The sequence below is a fragment of the Manacus candei genome, unplaced genomic scaffold (assembly GCF_025592945.1).
Source record: "Manacus candei isolate 608988 ecotype Guabito, Panama unplaced genomic scaffold, ASM2559294v1 h1tg000071l, whole genome shotgun sequence".
NCBI classification, from domain to species: Eukaryota; Metazoa; Chordata; class Aves; order Passeriformes; family Pipridae; genus Manacus; species Manacus candei.
In genome coordinates, this window is record NW_026138119.1 from 4,334,535 (window position 1) to 4,357,018 (window position 22,484).

At 55.5% G+C, this 22,484-nt stretch overlaps 2 protein-coding genes across 4 annotated transcripts in view; both read right to left on the minus strand.

The window, feature by feature from the left end:
* Nucleotides 1-4,559: 4,559 nt before the first annotated feature.
* On the minus strand, nucleotides 4,560-11,991 carry BARHL1 (BarH like homeobox 1). 3 transcript variants are annotated; one of them, XM_051807426.1, is made up of 4 exons: nucleotides 11,785-11,991; nucleotides 9,744-10,468; nucleotides 6,388-6,610; nucleotides 4,560-4,854 (listed from the first exon to the last, which is right to left on the minus strand). In XM_051807426.1, exons 2-4 carry the CDS (start codon nucleotides 10,192-10,194, stop codon nucleotides 4,560-4,562), a joined length of 969 nt encoding a protein of 322 aa, XP_051663386.1. In that variant the 5' UTR covers nucleotides 10,195-10,468; nucleotides 11,785-11,991. The 3 variants fall into 3 exon arrangements, with proteins under 3 accessions (XP_051663386.1, XP_051663385.1, XP_051663384.1); XM_051807425.1 differs by lacking the exon at nucleotides 11,785-11,991 and adding an exon at nucleotides 10,851-11,137; XM_051807424.1 differs by lacking the exon at nucleotides 11,785-11,991 and having other exon boundaries at nucleotides 9,744-10,831.
* Nucleotides 11,992-15,869: 3,878 nt separating this feature from the next.
* CFAP77 (cilia and flagella associated protein 77) overlaps nucleotides 15,870-22,484 on the minus strand; it is a 59,842-nt gene continuing 53,227 nt past the window's right edge. Inside the window, exon 6 of the mRNA XM_051807694.1 lies at nucleotides 15,870-16,086. Coding sequence (XP_051663654.1) covers nucleotides 16,018-16,086 — 69 coding nt within the window. The 3' untranslated portion in view covers nucleotides 15,870-16,017. The remainder of the gene's footprint in view (nucleotides 16,087-22,484) is intronic.

Consider the following 22,484-nt stretch of genomic DNA (forward strand, 5'->3'; position numbering starts at 1 on the left):
TTCATTAGATTAAAATAAAATAACAACAAAGCTCACCTGATTTTGTTATGAGAACTATTTGGAAGAGCAATCAGATTTTAAGGCAAATGTCAACTTAAACAGAAAAGAAACGCCTGAGGATGAAAATGACTCAGAGTGATGCAGGGAGTGGAAGTTTGGGAATGATCTTGTGCATGAGGGGAAAATATGTGACCTTCTCCTGGCTGACTGTCACGTAGGAATTAATAGGGACTATTGGCAAATTAATAACAGTAGGAATAAAAGCCAACAGCACATGGGTGAGAGACATCAGGAAATCTCATTGCTGCCTGCATTAACTGGGCATGGAATGTTACAAACAGTTTTGATGAATAATGTGATTTTTAAAAAAGGTAGAATGCCTTTTTCTTTCAGCTTCACCATCTTTTAGCAGATAGTGCTGGATTACTGGTGTGATTAAGGGAAGGGAGAGGAGGAGATTGTTAAATATGAAAGAAAATGTGTTAAAAGATACGTACATGCACCTGGAGTTAAGCTGAGTTTGCCTGTAATAAACTTGAAGGCTGATGTGCAAAATGTGTTTGAACTGTGGCTGGGTGGGCAGAATTTGATTCCTTGTTTACACTTGGGCAGCTCTAGATTGGCTCTGAGGTGGCTTTATCCCTGTGCACCACTGGATTCAGGAAGAACCTGGTAGGTTTGGAGTTACTTTGTACTCAAATCACCTCTAAATTGAGGCAGGGCAGGGTGTGGTCCTTGTGGTGGGGCAGGGGTTGGGTTGCTGTTGGGTTCCATCACTGCATCACCTGCAGACCTTCATCACCTGCAGCAGGAACAGGGTGTTGTGGGTGCAAAGGCTCCCAGGTCCTCTGAGCACCAAATGCCAGAGGAGCTGCTGGTGGGTTCCTGTGGCGTGGAGCAGGTGGATGTCACCCTGAACTGCTCCTGGATTTGTCCCCTCCTGCTCTGAGGTACGTAGTGGGCGTTGCAGGGGGCTTGGTTGGGTGGGAGCTCCCCTGGGAGGGGAGATGAGATGAGCTGTGGGCAGTGTTTGGTGGAATTGCAGCTTTGTTGGGCTGTATGGGTGTTGGCTTTGGTCAGGTTTGCTTTCTTGTCTGCATTGTGGTGGGTGGCAGGGGCCTTCCTGCCCTGCAGCCTGAGGTTTCTGTGTTTGGTCTGGAAATGATGGCACTGTGGAGCTTTTCTGTAAAGCTGCCTGTGAGTCAGACCTGGACTCAGTTTGGGTTTGCCTTCCTTGTTGGTCCATTCCCTGCTCTCACACCCGGAGTCCTGCCTCTCCCAGGAGATGTTCCTGTGCATTTTCTCAGCTCTCTTCTGGCTCTTTGTCCTTTACCTGTAGAAGGAACCCACATCCTCCTCTCCTCTGCAACTGGAGCATCTTGAGTTCACACTTCAAGGCTTTGGAGTAGGAAAAAGCAAGGAGGTTACCTTGGGACAAGGGTCACAGTTAAACACCCACTCCCAGGGTGTAGGTCAGACACAAGACATAGCTCCATAACTAAGCAGGGCAGAAAGCAACAAAACCTCCTGCTTACAATTTGCGTTCTCCACAAACCTGGGAAGAGGGCAGGAAAAGCACCTGTGTTCTGGGCTTTCCATTCTGACATAGTTTTGTTTGGTGTTCAGAAGAAGCCATGAAATATCTTGGCTAGAAACAGTTCAGATTTCAATGAATTTGTGTGTTGGCATGTTCAGCAGAGCAGCTTTTGTTCTCTGTTCCAAGGGTGGTGGTCCTGGTTAAAGCTGTGTCAGGAGGGGAGGAAGGTGGACCTTGAGCTGGGTAAAAGCCCAGAAGGGGTCTGAGAGCCAGGACTGCATTTGGTCCTGGCAAACCCACTGCACTATCTGGTCTGTGTGTTGGATCCAGAGCTTGACAAACCAACCACCAGCAGCCTGTCTGTTGGACTTTGTGCCCTGGGAGAAGTCAGTGGAGCAGAACTGGTGCAGTGCTCCAAAGGTTTCTTTCGTGGCACTGGTGCTCCTTCTCAGCTGTGCCATTTTTACTGCTTCATCTAATTTCAACCCAGCACAGCCTGTCCCACGCCTGAGGCCTTGCCAGGATTGTGCCTGCCTGGCACTGCCCTCTAGAAACAAGTAGTTTCCAGCCTGGGCAGGGGCTGCTGTAGGTACAGGACCAGTGCTGGTGGGTTCTGCTGTAGGACAATGGGTTTTATCTCAGCCCCTGGAGGTGAGGTTGGTCCTTCAGCGGCTTTTGAGGCTCCTGAGATCCTCCCACACGATGCCGTTCGTGTGGCAAGTGCAGTGCTCTCTGAGAGCCTGTGGTGTCTTCCCTAAACTGATTTATCTCAAAGCTTGCCTTGCTTGACTCTGCTATGAGATCTCCCTGGAAGCAACAGCACCAGCCCTCACTTCCCCTCTGCTTTTTCTTTCCCAGCCAGACATGGCACAGCCATTCCCCCTTCCCAGAGAGGAGGTTTCCTCAGGGCTCTGCCCTGCTCTCTCCTTCCATCCTTGTAACACAAGCCGGACTCTGTCGCTGTGTTACAGCGTTGGCTCAGTCCCGCCGGTACAGGGGAGCTTCCAGCTCCTTCCAGATGTGAAATGGCAAATTTAAATATTGCAATTACAAACTTGTAACGAAGCCTTGTACTTCATTAATGTAAGAGGAGGAATCTGCTATGGCTACAAGGACAATTAAATATTAGAGAATGTCTTTGATTCACATTCCTGCTGTGTAAATGGGAGGAAGGTTGCTGTATGCTCCTTGCCTGCGCGCTCACAAAATGAAAAGCACACCCACTGCAAGTTGTCCTTTGATAGATTTTTAATATGATTTTAAAGAGTTTTGTTTGGCCTCATTCTTATTCAATGAGATTAATTTAAAGCACTTATCCCCTGGGTTTAAGTCAATCCATGTAGGATTTGGGACGGGGGGTTGTTGCCCGGGGAGGGGGTTGTTTGCAGGCCTCTCTGAAAGACTCCTTTCCCACTTCATTAACCGTGAGCTGGGAGCGACCCCCCTTCCCCCTCCTCCTCCTCCTCGCCCAGCCGAGGCCCGGGGATTTACCAAACTCCCCCATTCACATGCAAAGGACCAGCACCGTCCACAAAGGCCGGGGGCTCTTTCCCCCAGGCGTGGCTGTGCATTTGGCCGAGCCGACAATCCCCCTCCCCGCGGGGCTCGGGGGGTGCCGGGGCAAAGCCCCCGGGACGGAGCCGGGCCGGGGGCACCGGGCTGGGACCCGGCCCCGCGGAGGGCGATCTGTAGGGCCGGTGGGTGCCGGGGGGGGATGCTCCGCAGACAGGCGGGCCGGGGGAAGCGGAGGGGCCGGGGGAGCGGCCGAGGGGACCCGCAGCCCATCTGTCGGCTCCCCGAGCCGAGGAGCCGCTGCCCGGCTGTCCCGGGGACCAGCTGCCGGGCCCGCTGGCCGCGGCCAGATGAGCGACACTTTTAAAGGGTGGAAACAATCCATTTTGCAAAGCGATCATTTAAAGCACTTAGGCAATTATACACTTAAGATTAGCGTCATTAATTCGCTATCGCCGCGCCGGGCAGCAGCGCCCCGGTGCCCCCCGACGGCCCCGCGGCCGGTGCCGCATACCGGCACTGGGGACACCGGGGGGACACCGGGACCCGGGGAGGGGGGCGAACCCTGCCATGGGAGGTGGGAAAACTCCTCTTTGCTCTTCCCTTTTCCCCTCGGCGGCGGCGGCTGCTCCGCCAGAGCAAACAAGCGGGAGGGGAAGAAGGGGCCGGCGGAGGCGAGACCCGTTTGTTTGTAAAGAAGTTTTATTTCCACATTTAAAAAAGGGGGGAGCGGGAGCGGCCGCGGCGCCCCGAGCACCACCCCCCCTCCCACCGCGCCCCCCGCCCGGCCAGGCCGGCCCCGGGATACAGACTGACAAGAATCACTTACACAAATACGCCCTCAGGGTTCACAAATAAATAATTCATATACATTTTGCACCGTATTTACATTCCACCGCGCTTCCCCCCCCCTTTTTTTTTTTCTTTTCTTTCTTTTCTTTTTTTTTTTTTTTTTTTTTTTTTTAATTTTAAGTTACGGACGTCCCAAAGTCTCGCTGGGGCCGTCAGCCCGGGCCCCACCGCGGCCCTTCCCGGATGGTGCCCCGGGGTCAGGGAGCCGGGGAAAGCGGGGAGGGGGCTCCCCGGAGCCGTCCGTGGCAGGTGTGGCTCTGTCCCCCCGACAGTTCCTGGGGAGGGGGCAGAGAGGCAAAGCCCCCCCCGGAGCATCCGCCTCCCCCCGTGCTCCAGGCGCCGTCCCACGCCGGGGTGGGGGGACCCACAGCGGCCCCGCTGCCCTTCGGGGGCACAAGGGGGTAAAAAGGCGGCGAGTGCCCCGCGGGGTTGGGGGGCAGCTCCGCCGGCTCCGTCCTGCCAAGCCTGCCCTTGCTTCTTGCATTCTTTATATATATTTTAAAAAAGGAAGGGGAGGTCTCATTTATATTTATATATATATATATATATTCGGGGATGAGCGGGAGTCTGTCGCTTGCTCGCGGCCCCAGAGGTGGGGTTGTCCCCTCCAGCCCCCCGGCCCGGCGGGTGCCGGGGGGGTCTCCCGGGCGGCCGGGGCTCACCGGGGCTGCGCAGCCCGGGGCAGGACGCCGGGCAGCGGGGGCAGGGGCGGCGGGGGCTCGCTGCCGCCCTGCAGTCCGTGGATGAGGATGCGGGGCACCAAGGGTCTCTGTAGGGCGGGGGGCGGCGCGCTGGGTCCGCGGTACAGGTAGAGGGCGGCGCCGGGGTCCAGGTTGGAGACCAAACTCTGCGGGTAGAAGTAGGGCGAGGGGAACATCCTCTGGAGGGCCGAATAGTTACCGGCCTCGGCCAGCAGCTCCAGGCCCACCGCCGTCTGCCGTTTCCACTTGGTCCTGGGGGGGGACAAGTCGAGACAGGGGGTCAAGGAGGGAGGGATGCTCCCAAAGCCGCTCCCGAGCTCGTTTTACCCTTTGCATGCCCCCTTTCCCCGGACTCTGCTCTCCTTGTGCATCCCCGCTCCCACTGCTGGCTCCCAGGGCCAGACTTCCTTGTGCAGCAGGCACGGGATGCAGACCCCAATAATCGGAGCAGAGGGCTTATCTCCCCGCTGTTCCCACCGCGGCGGCCCGGCGTGAGCGCCCACGGAGCCTTCCCGGAGCCACCGGAGCCACAGCCCGGCTGGGATCCACGGGCGGGGCGTAAATCGCGGCGATATAAATCGCGACCATCATTTCGGTCCCTTCCTGGGGGTGTAAGTTCCAGATTGTCACACGACCCGCCGGGGATCCTCTCCCCTCAGTCCCGCGGGTGCTGCGGCCGCCGCGATGCCCCCCCTGATCCGCCGCCCGGGACTCCGGGACCCCCTCCCCGGGCCGGGGCTGCCGGGCCGGGCCGGGCCCCTCGGGGGGCTGCGAGGGTCCCGAGGGGGGACATGAGTGGGGCAGCGTCCCGGGACATTCGTTTGCGGCATATATATGTCTCTCTGTATATACCTACATATATATATATATATATGCACACACATGTATATATTTTATATATGCATACATACGTACATAGGGTATGTGTGCATGCGTATATATATATGTGTGTGTGTGTGTGTGAGTGTGTGCCGGATCTCGTGGAGAAGCCCCGGCCCCGGGATCTCGCCCACGTCGGGGCCGCCGGCGGGCCGGGTTGGCCAGGGAAGGGGGCTGGGGGCACCGGCTCGGCTCCGGCGCGTCCTGGCGGGAGGGATTTTGGGAGCGGAGAGGTGATCACACAGCCCCCAGCGCCCCCAGACACCCCCAAATCACCGACGTGGGGGGATCTTTGCAGATGGCGAAGCGGGACTGGAAATGACGGGGAGGGAGGGTCAAACCCCGGGGCGAGCGGGGGGACAGTGTGGGGGCTGCAGCCGGGGGTCCCTCGTTTGGTGGCGGTGGCAATGGTCGGGCTCGGGTTGTCCCGATAAACCCACTGAAGCCACCACACGTCTCCAACCCTTTTACAGATTTGTCGCTGAAGCGCTAAACCTATTTCCACCAGTAAATTATTCATCATAATAATAATTGTGTAATTACTGTAAAGGGTGTTAATTATTGATGCCCAAAGCAGTAATTGGTATCTATTATTAATGGGGCGATGTGTTATGCTGTTGTGTTTAGCTGGAAGCCCGGTCCTGCCTCCTCGCCTTGCCGGGGCTGGGGGCACGGATTGCCCCCCACCCCCCGCCCTGCCCCGGCATCGCTTTTCTCCCCTTGACTTTGGGGTAAAAGTCCCCGGGGGAGGCGGGGACGGGACGGACATGGCACCTCTCCCGGTGCCCGGAGGGACGGGGTGGTTGTGGGGTGCAAGAGCCCTGCCCGGTTTGTGGGTGCGGGGCCGGGGAGAGGGGCAGGGTGGGATCCCGGCGCTGCGGGCAGGAGGGAAAGGTGCATTTTTACCTTCTGTTCTGGTACCACGTTTTCACCTGCGTGTCGGTGAGGTTGAGGGAGGCGGCCAGTTCCATCCTGTCCTGCACGCTCAGGTATTTTTGCCTCTCGAAGCTGCGCTCCAGCTGGGCCAGCTGATGGTCGGTGAAGGCGGTGCGGGCTTTGCGCGGCTTTTTCAGCCGCACCGGGGGGCTGTCCCGGGAGCTGGAGATCTCTCGGTCCCCTTCTTCTTTCACTGAGCCGAGAGGGAGGAAGAGAGGCCAGGTCAGGGCAGGAATGGAAATACCCTCAAAAGAAGGGGGTAGCCCCCTGCAGCCGTGAGTCAGGGGCTCAGGTCCGAGTCGGGCTCATGGCACATTTGCTCTGTAACCTCGAAAATTTTAACCTTGGGGGGGACTCGGGGGGTCTCCCCGAACCGGGCCCGGCCTTTCCCCTTCCCGAGGGCCTGGGAGTGGGACCAGAGCGCCGGGATGTGCCGAGGAGACCCCTGGCCCGGCCCCGCCGCCCTCCTGCCCAGACCCCCCCTTATCCCCTTCACTCCTCATTTCTCACGGGGCAGGGCCCTCCTCTGAGTTTATTCTCCCAAACCCAACAGATTTCTCGATGCTTGGATAATTTTTATTTCCTTTTTTTCTTTCTCTCTCTCTTTTTTTTTTCTTTTTTAAACCGAAAACAAAACCAACCAAAACTGAAAATTTTTAAGTCCACATTTTTTGGAGGGGAATGTCGCCGGATTGGTCCTGCTTTTCCCCTCCGCGGAGAAACCTCCGTCCTCCCGGGGCACGGAACAAACCTCCCTTCTCCAGGGCGCACAACGAAATACTGGGGAAGGGACTCTGCCAGCCCCTGCTCGGGCTGTTATTTATCTTAAAAAATGCCGAATGAGAGGGGCTGGCGGTGGTTCGTTGGCGCTGTCGGTACCTACGCGCCGGCAGAGCGACGCGGGAACTTACGCCACAAAATGTTAGTAGGTGATGGGAAAAATTATCGAGCAGAAATAAAAATAAAAGGGGAAAAATAAATCCCTGTTTGTGCGCGCCTTCTCCACTCTCCTGGAGGAGATTATGGAGCAAAAAGGCTCGGTTTATACAAATCGACGGCGTTTGGTTGTTTTGTTTTGGTTTTTTTTTTCACAGGGGTTTATGTTAAATTTGCTGGTGGCGGGGGTGAGCAGGGACAGGGCTGCAGCCGAACGCGAGCTGATTTCTCTCTGTAGGAAGACAATAATCCGGTTAATTGAGCCACCGGGGAGCGAAACCCTTCAACCAGAAATCCCGGCTCTGGCCGAGCAGGCAGAGCCCGAGCCGGGGACGAGCCTTAAGCGGGGAGATTCGGCCCCAGATCCCGGGAAAGAGGCAGCGCCGGGACCGGGCAGGGGAAGAGGGGCGGCCCCGCTCCCTCCCGGGAACGGCCCCAAAGTTTGTGCGGAGTTTTTCCGCGGAGTAAAGCGGGTCAGGCCTCGAGCATCCCGAGACGGCAAATCCCCCCCGGCCCCCGGGCTGATCCTCGGCTCCTAAAAAAGTTCCTGCTTTCCAAAGGGCTGCAGGAACGGCGGCAGCGGCTTCCCCAGCCGGTTCGGATCTTTCCCTGGCTATTCATAGCTTTTAAAAAAAAATTTATACATATATATATTATGGATTTTTCGGCATTTTGGCCGCTGCGGGTTAGGCCTGGCCCCGCAGCTCCTTCGCGGAATAAATCAGGGGCGTTTTGCCCCAGGAAAGGCTATTTCCAAAGCAGCAAAAAAATGATCGTGCTGGAAGCGAGGACCTTCACCCGCTCCCCCATTAATGCAGGGATTTCCCCCTGATTCAAGCTGTGTTTCCCCCCCCATTTAAATTGTGTTTTTTCCCCCATTTAGTCTGTTTTCCCCTCTCGTTCAGGCCATTTTTTCCTCCACGATTAAAGCGGTGTTTTCCCCGCAAGTTAAAGGATTTCTTCCCCCCATTTCAGCGGCGTTTGCAGCGTGGCCGTGGCAGGGACAGCAGAGGAGCCAAGCGCCAACGGGGAACGGCCCCCACCCAAATCCATCCCCCCCTGCCCGGGCTCGGCCGGCTCTGGGGGATGCGGAGAACCCGCTTTTCTTCCCCCCCGCCCGCCGCCGCTTCTTTCGCGTCTCGGCGATTTGGGGGAAGGGGAGAGGAGCTGAAGAAATTTGGGGCGGGTGTAGGAGGCGAAAACAAACCACCAAGGTGGGAATCGCAGCTGCTTTCAATCCCGGCCCTGCAGAGCGGCGGGGCCGATGGTTCCTCCCGGGGCACTTCCAGCCCCGGCACCGACCCCGGGCTCCGTCCTTCGTTTGGAGCGAAAATCCCCCTGCGATGCCCAGAGGTTTTCGCCGCCTTTGGAGGCTCCTTTGGGCGAGTATTTTTTCCTCCATGAACCGGATTTCAGCCCAGCCTCTCCAGGCGGGCCGAGGGTGCATTTGCAGCCAGGACAGGGCTCAGCGCCTCCCTCGCTTTTTTCTGCCAAGCCCCCCAAATCCATCGGCCCCGCAAGGTGCCATCGCCTCCCCTTTCTCCCCCCAGCTGGGTACCCTCGCCTTCCCCTCTCCAACAGCCGGCGAACACTTTTCCTGGGTAAAAGTTTGCAGGAGTGGTGGGGGTGCGATGGGCGAAAGCACCTGGGATAAACCGCTCCGGGGGGCGAGGACCGACCCCAACCCTCCCGTGCTGTTCCTGTGCCGCTCCCCGCCCCGGCTGCCGCAGGGGAAGGCCGGGAAGGGGCTGCGAGGGGCCCGGGAGGCCGAAGCCCCCGGCCTGGGGCGAGCAGCGGCCGCATCCATCCCCAGCCCCGCCGTGGATGCAGCCCGGGGCTCCCTGTCTGCCGTGCTCTGTTTTGAACCATCCCCAAAATAATAACGCAAATAATACATCGAATCAAACCCCGCCAACTGGCTTGTTCGTTTCTTAGCGGAGCGGGGGAAATACCTGGCAAAGTCGTGATCATTTTATTATTGTTTTCTTCCTTTTTTTTTTTTCCTCCTTTTTTTTTTTTTTTTGTTTATTTTTTTTTCTCAGGCAGAAATCCGTCTCCGGTTCTCCTCTCCCATATCCCCGCGGGTAGGAACGAAACCAGCCGGATCTTTCCCGCGGAAAACAGCCCGGAGGATCCCCCGGGCGCGTTTGAGGAAGCGCCGATCGCCCCAACCCCTTCCACCGGGCCGAGCCCCACCGAGCCCCGAACCCCAAGTTTTCCCAAGTTGGTGCCGACCCCGTGGTCGTTTCGGGGGCGATCGACACCGCGACCCCCCCCATCAGCGGGGCCGGTTCCGCAGCGAGATCCCGGAGCACCGGGAGACCCCCGGGCCGCCCGAGGCTTTGGGTCAGGGCCGCCCTACAAAGCCCAGCGGGGTGAGCGGCTCTTACCTTTGTACTCCGAGTCCGAGGAGGAGCTGCTGGTGTTTTTTTCCATTTTCTCCCTAAAATCCTCGCCGGGCTTGGTGGGCATCCTGCCCGCCGGCTCCTGCCCGCCGTGAGGTCCATTGGTGCTGGAGTAAGGCGCGCAGGCGGCCAGGGGCTTGCAGTCGGCCAGGATGTCTCTGATGAGGAAGGAGGAGGTGACGGTCCGGGACTGGGAGGGAGCCGAGACCTGCCCCGGCTGGAGATGCGCATCCAGGCCCGGCCGCGGCACCGCCGCCTCCAGGCACTCGCGGCCCGGCGAGCGGGGCGAGGGGCACCCGCTGCTGCCCTCGGAGCGGGGGCTCAGCTCCAGCGGGGACCGGCCGTCGCCCACCAGCGGGTCCCCCTTGGGCACGGCCGGGCTGCCGGCTCGGTGGGAGAGGATGGAGTCGATCCCAAACCCGGTGGAGCCCTCCATGGCCCCCGCGAGGTGCCGGCGCTCACACGGGCATTGGCGGGGAGGGCGCGGCGGAAGCGGTTTGATAATGATAATTAACAATAACGGGAGGGGGGGGAAGGAAAAAATAAAAAAGGCAAAAAAATTATAAATAATTTAAAAAAAAAAAAAAGGTGAAAAGGAAAAAAAAAAATGAGCAAAGTTCAGTCTGGGATCCGGGCAACAATTGCTGCAAGGCTCTCCGAGGCGCCGCGCGTTAGATCCAAGGCTGCTCCGTCTTCAGCATCGCGCCCAGCTGCACTCACAGACAGACAGACAGGAGGGGGGGGGAGAGGGAGGCAGAGTCAAACTTTGGCCGCGAAGGGGGTGGGGTGAGGGGGGACGGACCCCAACCTCACCCGGGGTCCCGGCCACCCCACCCGTGCCCGGAGCCGCGGCGGCGCGGGGCTGGGGGGCAGCCCGGGGGGCTCCCAGCCGGAGGTGGGGAGGCAGCGATCGATAGTGGAGGCTTCGCAGCGCCTTAACCACTTAATGATCCAGAAATCAATGGGGAAGGGCGAGGGGAGGGCGGAGGGGGTGGCCAGCCGTCGGGGCCGCCGCGGCGCCCCCCCTTCCCCGCCAGCACCTCGGACACCGGCGGGGGGGGGGAACCGGAGTGACTCCGGAGCCTTCAGCACCTCGGACGGAGCCCGCGAGCCGGAGTCGCTCCGGAGCCGGAGGCGCCTTCAGCACCTCGGACAGCGGCGGGAGCGCCGCGCCCTCCCCGGGGGGGGAACGGGGGAAATGGGGAGAAAACCTGAACTTGGGCCGCTCCGGCTGGGGGACCCCGGCACCCCCCACCCACCCCGTGGGAACGCGCCCATTGGCCGCCAGGCGTTTTGGGGGATGTCACTCCCCGGCAGGCGACACCTCGGAGCTTGATTAACGGGAATTAATTGCCGCCCTCGTCCCCGCGCTTTCCGGGCGGTTTCCGCCCTCTTTTGCCGTCATTATCCCGCTGATAGGGCTCGTAATGGGATGATTAGCCGCGGAAGGGGCGGGGGGGGGTAGTGGGTTGTCGAGGGGTTGCTGTTTTCTGCTCGCCTCCCCCCCCAACTAGCCGATCTGCAGGTCCCTCTCAGGCAGGGAAAGTTTTGCTGGGCGTTAAAATAATAATTTAAAAAAAAAAGATAAAAAATAATTAAAGGAAAAGGGAAAGCATCGAAACCCTCCCCAGGCTCCCAGCACAGAGGAGGCTGTTCTGAGCCCGAAGTGAGCCTCGGAGCTGCGAATTTCGTTGAATGCTCTCGAAATCGGTTGTGACCGAGCAGAGAGGTCCGCGGGGCCGCCGGGCAGCCGGCACCCCAGCCCAGCGCTGCCCGAGCGGCGAGGACCGGGCACCGCTCTGCCCGCTCTCCCAGCGCCCAGCGGCGGTACCTACTGGTACCACTGGGAAGGGGCCGCACTCAGGGTGGATTTTTCCTGCCGTCAGTCCCGTTTTAAATAAAAACCCAATAACCCCAGCCCGTTGCTCCCAGAGACACCAAGTTTCCTCCCTCCCGTCCCGTCGGGGGGTTTTGCCGTTGTTGGTCTCCCAGGCTGGAGAGGCACCGGCTCCCGCAGGATTCCCACCTTCCTCCCGGTCAGACCGGCTCCTGCCTCCTCGAGGGTTTATTTAGGGGCTTTTCCCGCGGGCAAACCCTTCGCCGCGGAGACGAGGAAAATGTCCACACCCGGGCGAGTGAGGCTGTGCCACTTTAAAGCGATGCCGCCGGTTATTTCTCAAATACTCGATTTCTTCCGTTCGCCACCTTCCCGGCCAGTCAGCTGCATCTTGTCCATCTTCCAAAGCCGCCCTTGGCCGGCAGCTTGGAGGCGACCAGCGAGGGGAGAGCCCCCCCTTGGGAAGCCCGGCTGCCAGCTGTCGGGCAGCGGCGCAGGCAGGGCCCCCAGCACCTCCTGCCCTCGGCCCTGCAGGCTCGGGGCCGGCTGGGATCGGGGCAGCGGAACAAAAGAACCTCAGAGGAGGACAAGCCCAGGAACAAAATCAGCGTCAGCCCCGGTCCCAGCCTGCCCCCACCTCGGGGATGCAACACGGCCGTGCCGGGCACTGCCCGTCCTCCCTGTCCCTCCCTGGGCAAAGGATTCCTGCTGCTGCTCTGCCCTGTCTCCCTCCCATCACAGCGGTGCTGCCCCAGCACCCGGGACTGGAGGCCAGGCTGAAGGGTCCTGGTCTGTCCAGGGGCAGTTTTGCAGCATCCACTACCCACAAGGCCGGACCAAATGTCACTTGGGGCTGGACCAGAGCGATGGATGTGCACAAACTGGTCCCGGTGAGAAATGAGGGTGAGACTCTGATGGGGTTTCCCAGCTCTTTGCAGTGTTTGTGTTGGTTCTTGGGCTCTGGTAGCCTCCCTGTCCCTATCCAACCAGGAGATCCCATTTGGGATAGAGATTGGCACTGGGACCAGGAGCAGCACTGAGGTCATGTTTGGAATCAGAAAATGGAGCGGGGCTGGGAGTGGGTTTAGAATCAGGATTTGGATCAGCCATGCAGGGACAGGTTGGGGCTGGTGAGTTTGTTGCTGTATTTCCTGCTCTTGAACAAAGCACCTGCCTTCAAATAACCACGAGGAAGTTTCCAGATCAGACCAACTTCCTGATGCTGTGCAAGATTTCGGGGGGAGGACTTGAGCTCATCCCTGAGCAGGTGCTGCATTGTGCCATCCACAGCCAAGACCTTGGGAGACAGAGACTGTCACTCTTAGGCCACACTTGGAGCTCCCAGCAGCTACAGATGCACTTGCTACTCATGTTCTAATGTCAGTGTGGCTGACATTAATATTATTATTACTATTATTACTATTAAAGTTATTGTTATTATTGTTTCAGAATTAGCCCCCCCAGGCAGAAATGTGCCTCACTCTGCCTACATGTGGTGTCCCCTTCCTGTCACCAGACACTGAACAAGTGGGGTTCAAATTATTTGTCTGTGGCCCCCAGCACAGGTAGGAAATCCTGTGTACAGATCACCGACTGGTCTGTATGTGGAACAGATCCCCACATTTCCAGTTCCCTCCTCACAAGCCCCAGTCACACCCCAGGGTTGGATCCAGGACTTTGGCAGCTTTGGGAGCTTCCTTGCATCCCACCTTGCTGGGAGATGCTGATGGACATGGCCAGGCTCTCCTAGGACCTGTTCCCAGTGTGGGTTTGGCCCTGAGACCACGGGACGGGGCTGATCCAGGTGTTCCCAGAGGCTTGGGCTGGGAGACACCTCCACAGCTGGGCCAGGGGCTGGAGGGCACGGACTGCTGAGCTGGGATGATGATTAGTAAAAGCTATTTGAGAAATATCTGCCGGTGAAGCACGGCCCGGTGTCCTGCAAGGGTCTGGCTTAGGGAGGAATTCCCAGGAGGCTCTGCTGCGCTGGATTTCTCACCGAACCCCAGCTGGGTGCTCGGAAAAGCCGTGCCCAGCAGGCGCCGGGAGGGACGCTCAGCAGCGACAGGCACCGGTGGGATGCTCCGGTAACGAAACGAACGCACTTCCACGGGAGAGAGGAGGGTTCGGGGTGGGGGGAAACGGCAGGAAAGGGGGGGACATTCAGCCGGGGGGGCCGCAGTGTCGGGGAGGAGCCGGGCCCGCGGCGGGGAAGCTGCAGCAGCGGTAAAACCCCGTTACCGGTGGGTGTCACTGCAGGACAAGGAGCGTCGGGGGCGGCGAGAGGGGGGTCGGGACCCCGCACCGGGCTCCGCCGGCACGGGGGGAGCGGGGAGGACACGCCGGCTCACGGCTGGGTTGGGTCGGGGGCAGCCCGGGGGGTTCCCCACGGGGGGGGTGCGGGCGGTGCCGACGCCCCTCGCTCCCCCCGGGCAGCCCCCCCGAGCTGTGAGACTCGGGACATTTGGGGCACCACCTTGTCCCAGGATTTCGGGGCGCAGCGGGGCAGGTCTGTCCGCTGCAACCCCCACTGGGAGGCGTCTCCTTCTGAACGCGGCTGGTGCTTTTTTGGGTTTCTGGTCTCTTTTTCTGGCTTCTTCCTCTCCTGACCCAGCAGGTTCACAGGGGCTTGGCTCACACGTGTTGTGTGACAGCCCTTTCCAGCCAGGCAGGACTCTCTGCTTCCTTCCCTGTGTGCATCCCAAGGACCTGAGTGGTTGGTGCAGGTGGACACAGATGCTGTGGCTGGACCAAGAGCTGGATGTGGCTCCCACCAGGCAAACCTTGTGCCTGGGCTTCTCACACACTTGTAACCAGTGTCATTTTTAGCAAGATAAGTATTTAAGGCCTGGCTTCCTCCCTCCCTGGGGAGGTGGGAAAGGTCCTTGGTTATAATCCTCCTCTGCCAGCATTGCAAACCCTGTTATCCTCCCCGTTATTTTAGATGGGGTTTATTTAAAGGCCTGTACTAAAAAGAGGCAACCACATCCCAGGATTTCCCCGGGTGATTTTGTTCCTCCCTCAGCTCAGGTGTGGGCAGGGTGGAGTTTGTTATGGCTCCTTCCTTATATAAAGGGCAGGTTGAGGCACAAGTTGCTCTTGGGGAGGGGCTGTGGGAGATGCTGAAGCAGCTGGTGGGGAGCCTTCCTTGTCCTGAGAGAGGTAAGAGAATCTGCCTAAGCAGTTTACTTTGTTCTTTCATCTTGAGTGATACAGTTTAATGTTATGAAGAACTTTTCTCTTTGAGGTTTGGGCTTAAAAGTTTGGCTGGAAATCCAGTGGGCAATGAGCCCTTGGCTCAACATGAATTCTTTATGTCCTTTGGCTGCTGGTGGGTCTATGTAGGAGGGCTGGACTAGTCCTAGTGCTGAGGTGTGAGAGGTAAAATCATTCTGGGCACATCTACTCTCCAACTGCTTGTTCCCAGCCCCTTCCTGAGCTGAGGATGCAGTTGGGCCTGCCCAGGGCAGCAAATTTCACCTCTCAGAGTGTGGCTCAGAACATACCTGAGCTCTCTAAGTGCCAGTGGGATGATGGATATGAAAACTGAAAGCTAATTTGACTTAGATAGCTGGTACAATCTGAGCTCTAACAGTAGATGTGAGAGGCAGACTACACAGGAGTAGTTAATTATTCCTGTAGCAATAATGGAGAGGCACAGATAAAGTAATCACTCTTATTACTAAGTGGTGTTGCCTTGAGGTGAAATGCTCTGTTGGGAGGAGATGGATGCCAGATGTGCTGGTAACTGAGCCTCTGCTGTCACCTGTGGGTGACCAAGCTGGGGTTTGGGTGCTGTGATGTCGAGTTGTTGTTGGAGTTTGAGTTTGTTCAGTGAGTACTTGAAGAGGCTCAGCCCCGAGGGACATGAGACACCAGCAGCTCTTGGAGGGTGAGTGTGGAGCTGGCTGGAGTCACCTTCAAGTGGAGGCTTTTCTCTGTGGTGAGGCCTCAGCTTGGCAGAGTGGTTAAAGCAGGTGTTTGGATTCCTTCACACAGGCAAGGGCTTTGCTGCATCAGGCAGTGATTTGGCAAAGAAATGAGGAGGACTGATGGAGTATGAGATATTCTAGATTTGATATCAACTGCATTTAATGTAATTGTTCAGAACCAGCAGAGAAGGAGACTGTCCTGCTTTCCCTGTGGGGCTGTGCTGGTTGAACACTGCCCTGCTCCTGGGGTACCCTGGGCACGATGAGAACAGTGGTGTTCAGACTAAGGTGCTGTGCCCTTGACATGAAGCAATGAATAGGCTGAGACAGAATCATTCCTGCTGTACTTGTGCTTTATTTGGCTGTATCTGCATTAGCATAACTCTGTAAAACCTGAGAGAAAGTCTGTGTGGGGTCACAGGGCAGTGCCCAGCACGGTCTGTGATGGGTGGGTGCTCTGGGGAAGGGCAGCACCTCTGGCAGGCACTTCTCAATGGGAGGCACTGAGTGCCTTTTCACGAGCTTCAGGGTCTGGAAAAGTACTGAGATGAGGCTCAGCCTGTGAGGGAAGGAGCAGAGAGAGGATTGGTTACAGCCAGCAGTCAGCCACGGAAAGTAGGTTGTAGCACAGACAGGGAAGAGACTGTGGATTGCATGAGGGGTTTTGTCTGATTGGAAAACGTTGCTCCAGCTCAAGTTAAACACTTAACCTGTTTAAAATGAGGAGTAGTTTTCTGATTGACTTCAGCAGGTTCTTATCCCGCTCTAGTAACAAAACTCTGTAGTCTTACTGTGGTGTGTTTGTTGTCTGACACTTTCAAAGGCTGGCAATGCCCTAAGGTGGACCCTGAAATAAATATGACTTGTTTTCTATAACACAGGACTTGTGTCCTTCACTGAGGGGGCAGGGTGGACTCAGAGCTCTCAGGGAAGACACTGTTGGGATCAGGATCTGGCTGACAAACACAGAAGCAGTGTCTCCCCAGGAATCACCTTCGAGGTGGGGAGAGGGTGAAAAAATGCCCATGACAATAAATAAAGGGGGAGAAAGGTCCCAGGGCCGTTTGGTGTGAGCAGTGGGGCTCACACACAGCACCCCTGCACGGGAGATGCAGCTACTGAGATGTGTCTTCCTGCAGGGAGTGGGTTTGCCATGGGGGGCCACGGGCTTTACCTGCCCCAGCCCAACTCCCTGTGCCATACATCTGCCTCGTGTGGATGTGCTGAGCTGCCTCCTGCTTCCCCCACCCTGCTCAGGCTGGCTGGGTGTCAGGTTTTGCATATGTAAAAATACAGAGCAGTCTTTGCCCTGAAAAGCTTGCGAGTGATCTCATTAATCAAGACAAACAAAGCGTATTTAGCTATTCCCCCTCTCTGGAGGAAGGCGTTCAGGTACTTAAATATGCATTTGAGTGCCTAACTTCAGACAGCTGTTTCTGGATGTTTTTGCTTTCTCACAAGTAGCAGCAGTGACATAACCCTTCTCTGGGAGGGAAAGGTGGGAGAGGCAGAACTAAGGGCTGCTAAAGGAGGTGGGTAGCCCCAGGGAGCTGGCAGGGACAATACCTGGCTGTTCCAACTCCAGCCTCCCATTAAAGATGCACACATTTTTCCCCTCAGAGCTGGGATTGTTGGAAAAATCCAGTGCTCACAAGTAAGGACAGTTGAGCTGCTTCTCTGGGATGTGCCTCTGCCTTTCTGTTGTGCTCCCTTACCCACCAGTGCTGGGAACTGGGCAGGGAGAAGTTTCTACCTGGGACTGGGTTGAAGCCACAGGAAAGGAAACAGCAGTTTATTCACTCCAAACTTGGTACAAAGCTACAGGGTGAGAAATGTCACACTGAGCCACAACTGGCAGTGATTAAAATTAGCAGAGCCTTGACAAAGTTGTGAGGGATTCCAGCTCCTGCCCTCAGCATGAGTGAGTGGGAAGCACCAGGTGTAGGACAGGGACAAGTGCTACTTTAAAAAATGAGAAACCCTCTCATAATGAAGGCCAGTAATTAGAGCCCAGATAAGGGTGTCCCTGGGTCAAAGGTCTTATTATGACAGAGACTGGTCTTGAGAAGTCAATGCCAGTGATGAATCCTCATCTCAGATTCTTCTAATTCATATTTTAAATGATGAACCCAAAGGTACTTCCTGATGATTTTTGCCATTACTCTGATGTGGTAGTGGATTGTTATGTCAGGATTTTGTCTGAATCATGGATTTGGAGCATTGGCTGTAGCAGGACAGGAATATAGTTCGTAGGTAAAAGCTGGGTGGTTTTCCTTGCAGATGATGGAGCTGCAATGGGCTTCAGCTGCTGATGAGGAGCAATGTTTTTGCTGCTGCTCATTGCATTTGTTACTGACAAATGAAAACCTGCAGGACCCTTGGAGCTGGGATGTCATATCTGTGTTTGCTTCAAAGAATTAGAGGTGCAACAAAAAATACCACTCCTGAAACTGAAGTATGTATTTGGGGGGTATTTTAATTTGGGTTTCTTAGTTATGGAGGATAAATTAAAGCAGGTATGTCAATGGAGGGCTCAGAAATCGCATATGAGATGCAGACATGCTGAGTTGGTGCAGTGGGAAGGCAGAGCTCCCCTGATGGCAGCAAACCCCAGAGACTGACCAGGGTTTTGTCGGTTCTGTGGGTGTTGGGCTTGTCCATGTTGAGGTTGGTGCTGGGGTGTGTGTGCTGTAGGTGCTGGGCACTGTGAGCACCCTTGGGTGCTCAGTAAGCTCAGCTCATGTGGGAGGAGTTTTAGTTAACAGGATTTAATGGACTGTGATGACTTGTAGGAGCTGTTGAGGAAGAACCCATGAAAGGGGCTGAAGCAAGTTAGAAGCAGCACCAGGCTGTCCCCCTGCCCTGGAGGGATCCACACTGGGCTGCAGGGAGATGCAGCTTTACCTGCTCCTCTCCCAGCACCTGCCTGGCTCTGCCCACCTGCTCACAGGCAGCTCCCCAGCCTCGCATGATTTTTCACTTTAACACCAAAGCTGCGCCGGGGCTCAGCCTGGTTTTTCCATCATCCATTTGATCGAATCCTTTTAGCGGGTGACAAAACACTTTGCTGAGCTCTCTTTACGGGAAACCAATCCCTATTCTTTTTTCAAAACCTCCCTCATTTACAGGAGTCTAACAAATCCTGGGCCTTTAAAGTCTTATCCTGTTTGTGGGTTTGGTTGTTGGTTTGTTGTGGGTTTTTGTTGGTTTTTTTTTCCCCAAAACAACACAAATCCGTAGATTTTTTTTTTTTTTTCAGGGAGGGGGGAGGAAGGAGTAAAATAAACAATGCAGAGGGGGGAGCAGGGTGTTCAGGGCGTGCACACCGCGCCGAGCATCCCCCTCGCCCGGACAAAAAAAACCGCGCGCATCGGGATGCAAATGATTTTTCCCGTGAAGCTATCACTTGTAAAGCTTGACAGAAAATAATGAGAAACACTAAATCTTTTATAAGGTCAACACTCAAGCAGCTGTCAAACAAGAAAAGAATTTAGCGAAAGATCCGCGAAAACTTCCATCGCCTCATTAAATCCAACAGGGCCGGGGCCCGGCGTGGTGAGGAGGCACCGGGGCGCCTCCGTTTTGTGTCAGTAATTTGCGGCGGAGGAAGAGGGAAGACGAAACAGCCAACGCCGAAGGGGCCTTGGGGGAGGCTGGGGAATCGTTAGTGCGCCAGGAGCGGCCTCGGCTCCTAATTGGAAGCATTGGGCATTATCAACGGAGGATTTGCCTCGGCTCCCTGACAGCTCTCTAGGCCTGGAATGATAGCCCACTTGTCAGTGTAAAAGACCATTAAAAACAAACCATTTTGATTTAATTGGAGGCGGTGTGCTGGGGGCCCAGGTGAGGCGCTTCATCAACCGATGTTGGCTGCTGATGCCTTTTTCCCCCTGTATTGATGGCTTTTTTCTTTTCCTCCCCTCCCTTTCAAAAACTGTCTAGGAAAGAGAAAGAGGTGCTGAAAGATCCTTCACAGCCGCATCGAGAGCGGCTTTCAATAGGGTTGTCAACAAATGCCATGACAAGTTAGAGAGAGGCAGGTACTTTTAAAACAGACGTTATTTTGTCCAAGATGAGCTGTGCTCAGAGGTGAGCGTTGGATTATTAGGGTTACAAATACTGTGGCTTTTCCTGCCACTGGCACGCTTAACTGGCTTAATGAATGGGGTTGATTTTTCTCTCCCCACCTTTCTAAGAACAGAGGGGAATGCAGGACAAGGGAGCCTGGGCTAAATGATCCTTATTTGCTTCAAGGCCGAGAAGGTTTCAAACAGTGCTCAGCAATTTTTGGCTGCCGTATTTTAAAGTCCCATGGAGATCTGGGATTTTTTTCTTCTTTTCTTCCTGAAAATAACGTCCACAGATATTTGCTGGAGTTCACTGGTCGCTTGGTTTGGGCAATAGTATGAGGAAAGGAGAATTAACCCACTAGAGCTGTAACCTGGCATGTGCCCCTGGTGTTTTGGGTCAGACCAGAGCTGGCAGCTTTTGCCTCATGTGCTTGAGATCTGCATCCTGACCCTTCTCATGCCAGGCAAGAGTTTTACTTAAAGTTGTCTGTTGATAAATAGCATCTCTGCAGAAGTCAGAACAGGTCCACAAATGAAATCCCAAATCCATTTCAGAAGTGCTTCTGTGGATTTGTGTACGAAGTAGGTAGCACTGAAAGCAAGGGTAGGTGCTCACCTGTAACCCAACACAGTGTGTGTGGTTTTACTCTGCTACAAGTCATGAAGCTGTGAGCACCCAAAATCTGTTCCTTCACAGCAGAATATCTGTATTACAGCAATGGAAACTGGTTGCCAAGAGTTTTCCTTGTGCTGCCTTTGGATGCTTGGGCTTGGATGTAGGTGGAGCCTGCCCTGGAGAGGGTCCAGGCTGTAAGGCTGCACAAGGAGGGTGGTGTTTGGTTGTGTCAATCAGGGGATGAAAATGGCAGAGGGAGACACAAGAAAGGGCTGAGCAAGGCAGGTAATGGTTTTAACTGAGAGGGTTGATTTAGGTGAGATATAAGAAGCGTGGTTGTGTTTGGTTTTTTTTTGGTTTTTCTTTTTTTTTTTTTTTCTTTTTTTGCAATGAGAGTGTTGAAATATTGGCACAGGTTGCCCAGAGAGGTGGTGGATGCCCTGGAAGCATTCAAGGTCAGGCTGGATGAGGCTCTGAGAAACATGATCTATTGAAGATGACCCTGCTCACTGCAGGGGGGTTGTACCAGATGTCCCTTAAAGGTCCCTTCAAACCCTGAACTATTCTATAGCAGAGGGCAGCACTAGGGTGGAAGGGAGAAGTTGTGTGTCCAGGGCTCAAGGGATAGTGGGAAAGGCTGAACCATGAAGATGCTTTGCTGTGATTTGAGCAGTTTTATTGCTGGAAGCTTCAGCTATCAGGCAAACCAAGGAAACCTCCAGAATGTGCAAGGAAATGTAGTGATGGTAAGAGGGGCCCAGAGCCTGCAGTTAGTCCTGGAATGGCTGCAGTGTGGGAGGTGACACCTCTGCTCTGGTCCCAGAGGAGATGTGCAGGGATCATAGTCAGGCCTGAGTCTCTGCTGCCCATTTGGAACCCTGAAGGGTGTTGTGTTCTTTCTGCATTGTGCCTGCTGCAAGCCAGTGATGCTGGTTTGGATTGTCAGTGCAGGGCTGGGACCCACCAACTCTTGTCACCTGTGCCACTGAACAGCCAGCTGGTGACACTGATTTTAATTTTTTTTGGTCAGCCAAAATTGCAGCCGAAGGGAGGTTTGATCTGGTACTATGGTGGAACGAACTCATTGCTTTATTTTTTTTAAGCACTACTTAGGCCCCAGGAGAAAAGTTACAATAATAATCAAAGTCCAGGAAGTTTTTCTGCCCTCAAAGGCAGGAGGACCAATGCTGTATCTGAACAGCCAGCCCACCCTGTGCTGTGTGCATCAAGCCCAGGTTATTTAAGCAGAATCTGTGGCTTTTCTGACAACAGTTGCAAGACTACATGAGCTGTGCTTGTCAGTTCAGCTCTGTAGACAAAAATAGAGGTAAGGCATTAAAAAAAAATGTGGAACACTTCTGTGTGTACGTGTTAAACCTCCACTGTTAATTCTGACGAAGGATCAGGCTGCGAGCAGGTATCGGATCCCCGGTGAGAATCAAATTCCGGAGCCCAGAATTTTTTGCCGCAAAGTTTATACAGTGGGGATTCCTCTAATTACTTTCAGTGGAAATTTACCTGACAGAGCTTTCCCAGGTAACGCGAAGGCAGATGCAGGAGAGCCGCTCAGCCGCTGACAGAGCCTTTGATTTTGTGCCAGGTTGCAAATTAAGTCTTTTGCCAAGGTACCCGAACACTTGCTCGTCAATGGCTTATCGCTTATTCATAGCGCGCACCCAGCGCCGCGCGTTTCATCTGCTCGGGGAGGCAGTGCTGGTGACAAAAGTGTTGTCCAAAGTTGCTGCATTTTTCTTCCCTCCCCCCTGTTTGGTCAAGGAAACGAGCCACCTCAGTGTCTGTGCAAGCTGGAATTCTCTAATGAGCAAAGGGGGAAGGCCTGGTGTGTTTGTGCCGCGGTGCACGGAGGTGTTTTGACACACGGGTGGGTTCTGTCCTACAGCACTGCTGTGGGAGGTGTTGGTATCTGAATCCTTCTGGATTGACTTGACAGAGCCCTGGAAATCTCTCACAGAGTGGCCAGCACTGCCCTACTGGTTTGGATAGTGTAGTGGGTTGACCTTGGCTGGACACCAAGTGCCCACCCAGCCCCTCGATCACTCCCCTTCCCAGGCAAAGCTGCTCTGGGGAAATGAATTCCATCTCAGCCAGACCCAGTACAGGCAGTGACCATCAGACGTGCAGATGGAGGTAACTGGAGCCTCACCCCATGCTGGTACAGCCATGGCTGTGGGGATGCTGCATTTTGGCAGCAACATCCTTTCCACAGTTTGTTTGACACCAAGGATACTGTTCTGCCTGAGCCAGCAAGTG

Bases quoted from the DNA above. Each gene is read 5' to 3' on its own strand.
- BARHL1 (XM_051807426.1), bottom strand. From the start codon at position 10,194: ATGGAGGGCTCCACCGGGTTTGGGATCGACTCCATCCTCTCCCACCGA. The intron at 6,611-9,743 runs GTAAGAGCCGCT...CTCTCGGCTCAG, and splicing joins CTCGGACTCGGAGTACAAAG to TGAAAGAAGAAGGGGACCGA. The intron at 4,855-6,387 runs GTAAAAATGCAC...GTCCCCCCCCAG, and splicing joins ACGTGGTACCAGAACAGAAG to GACCAAGTGGAAACGGCAGA.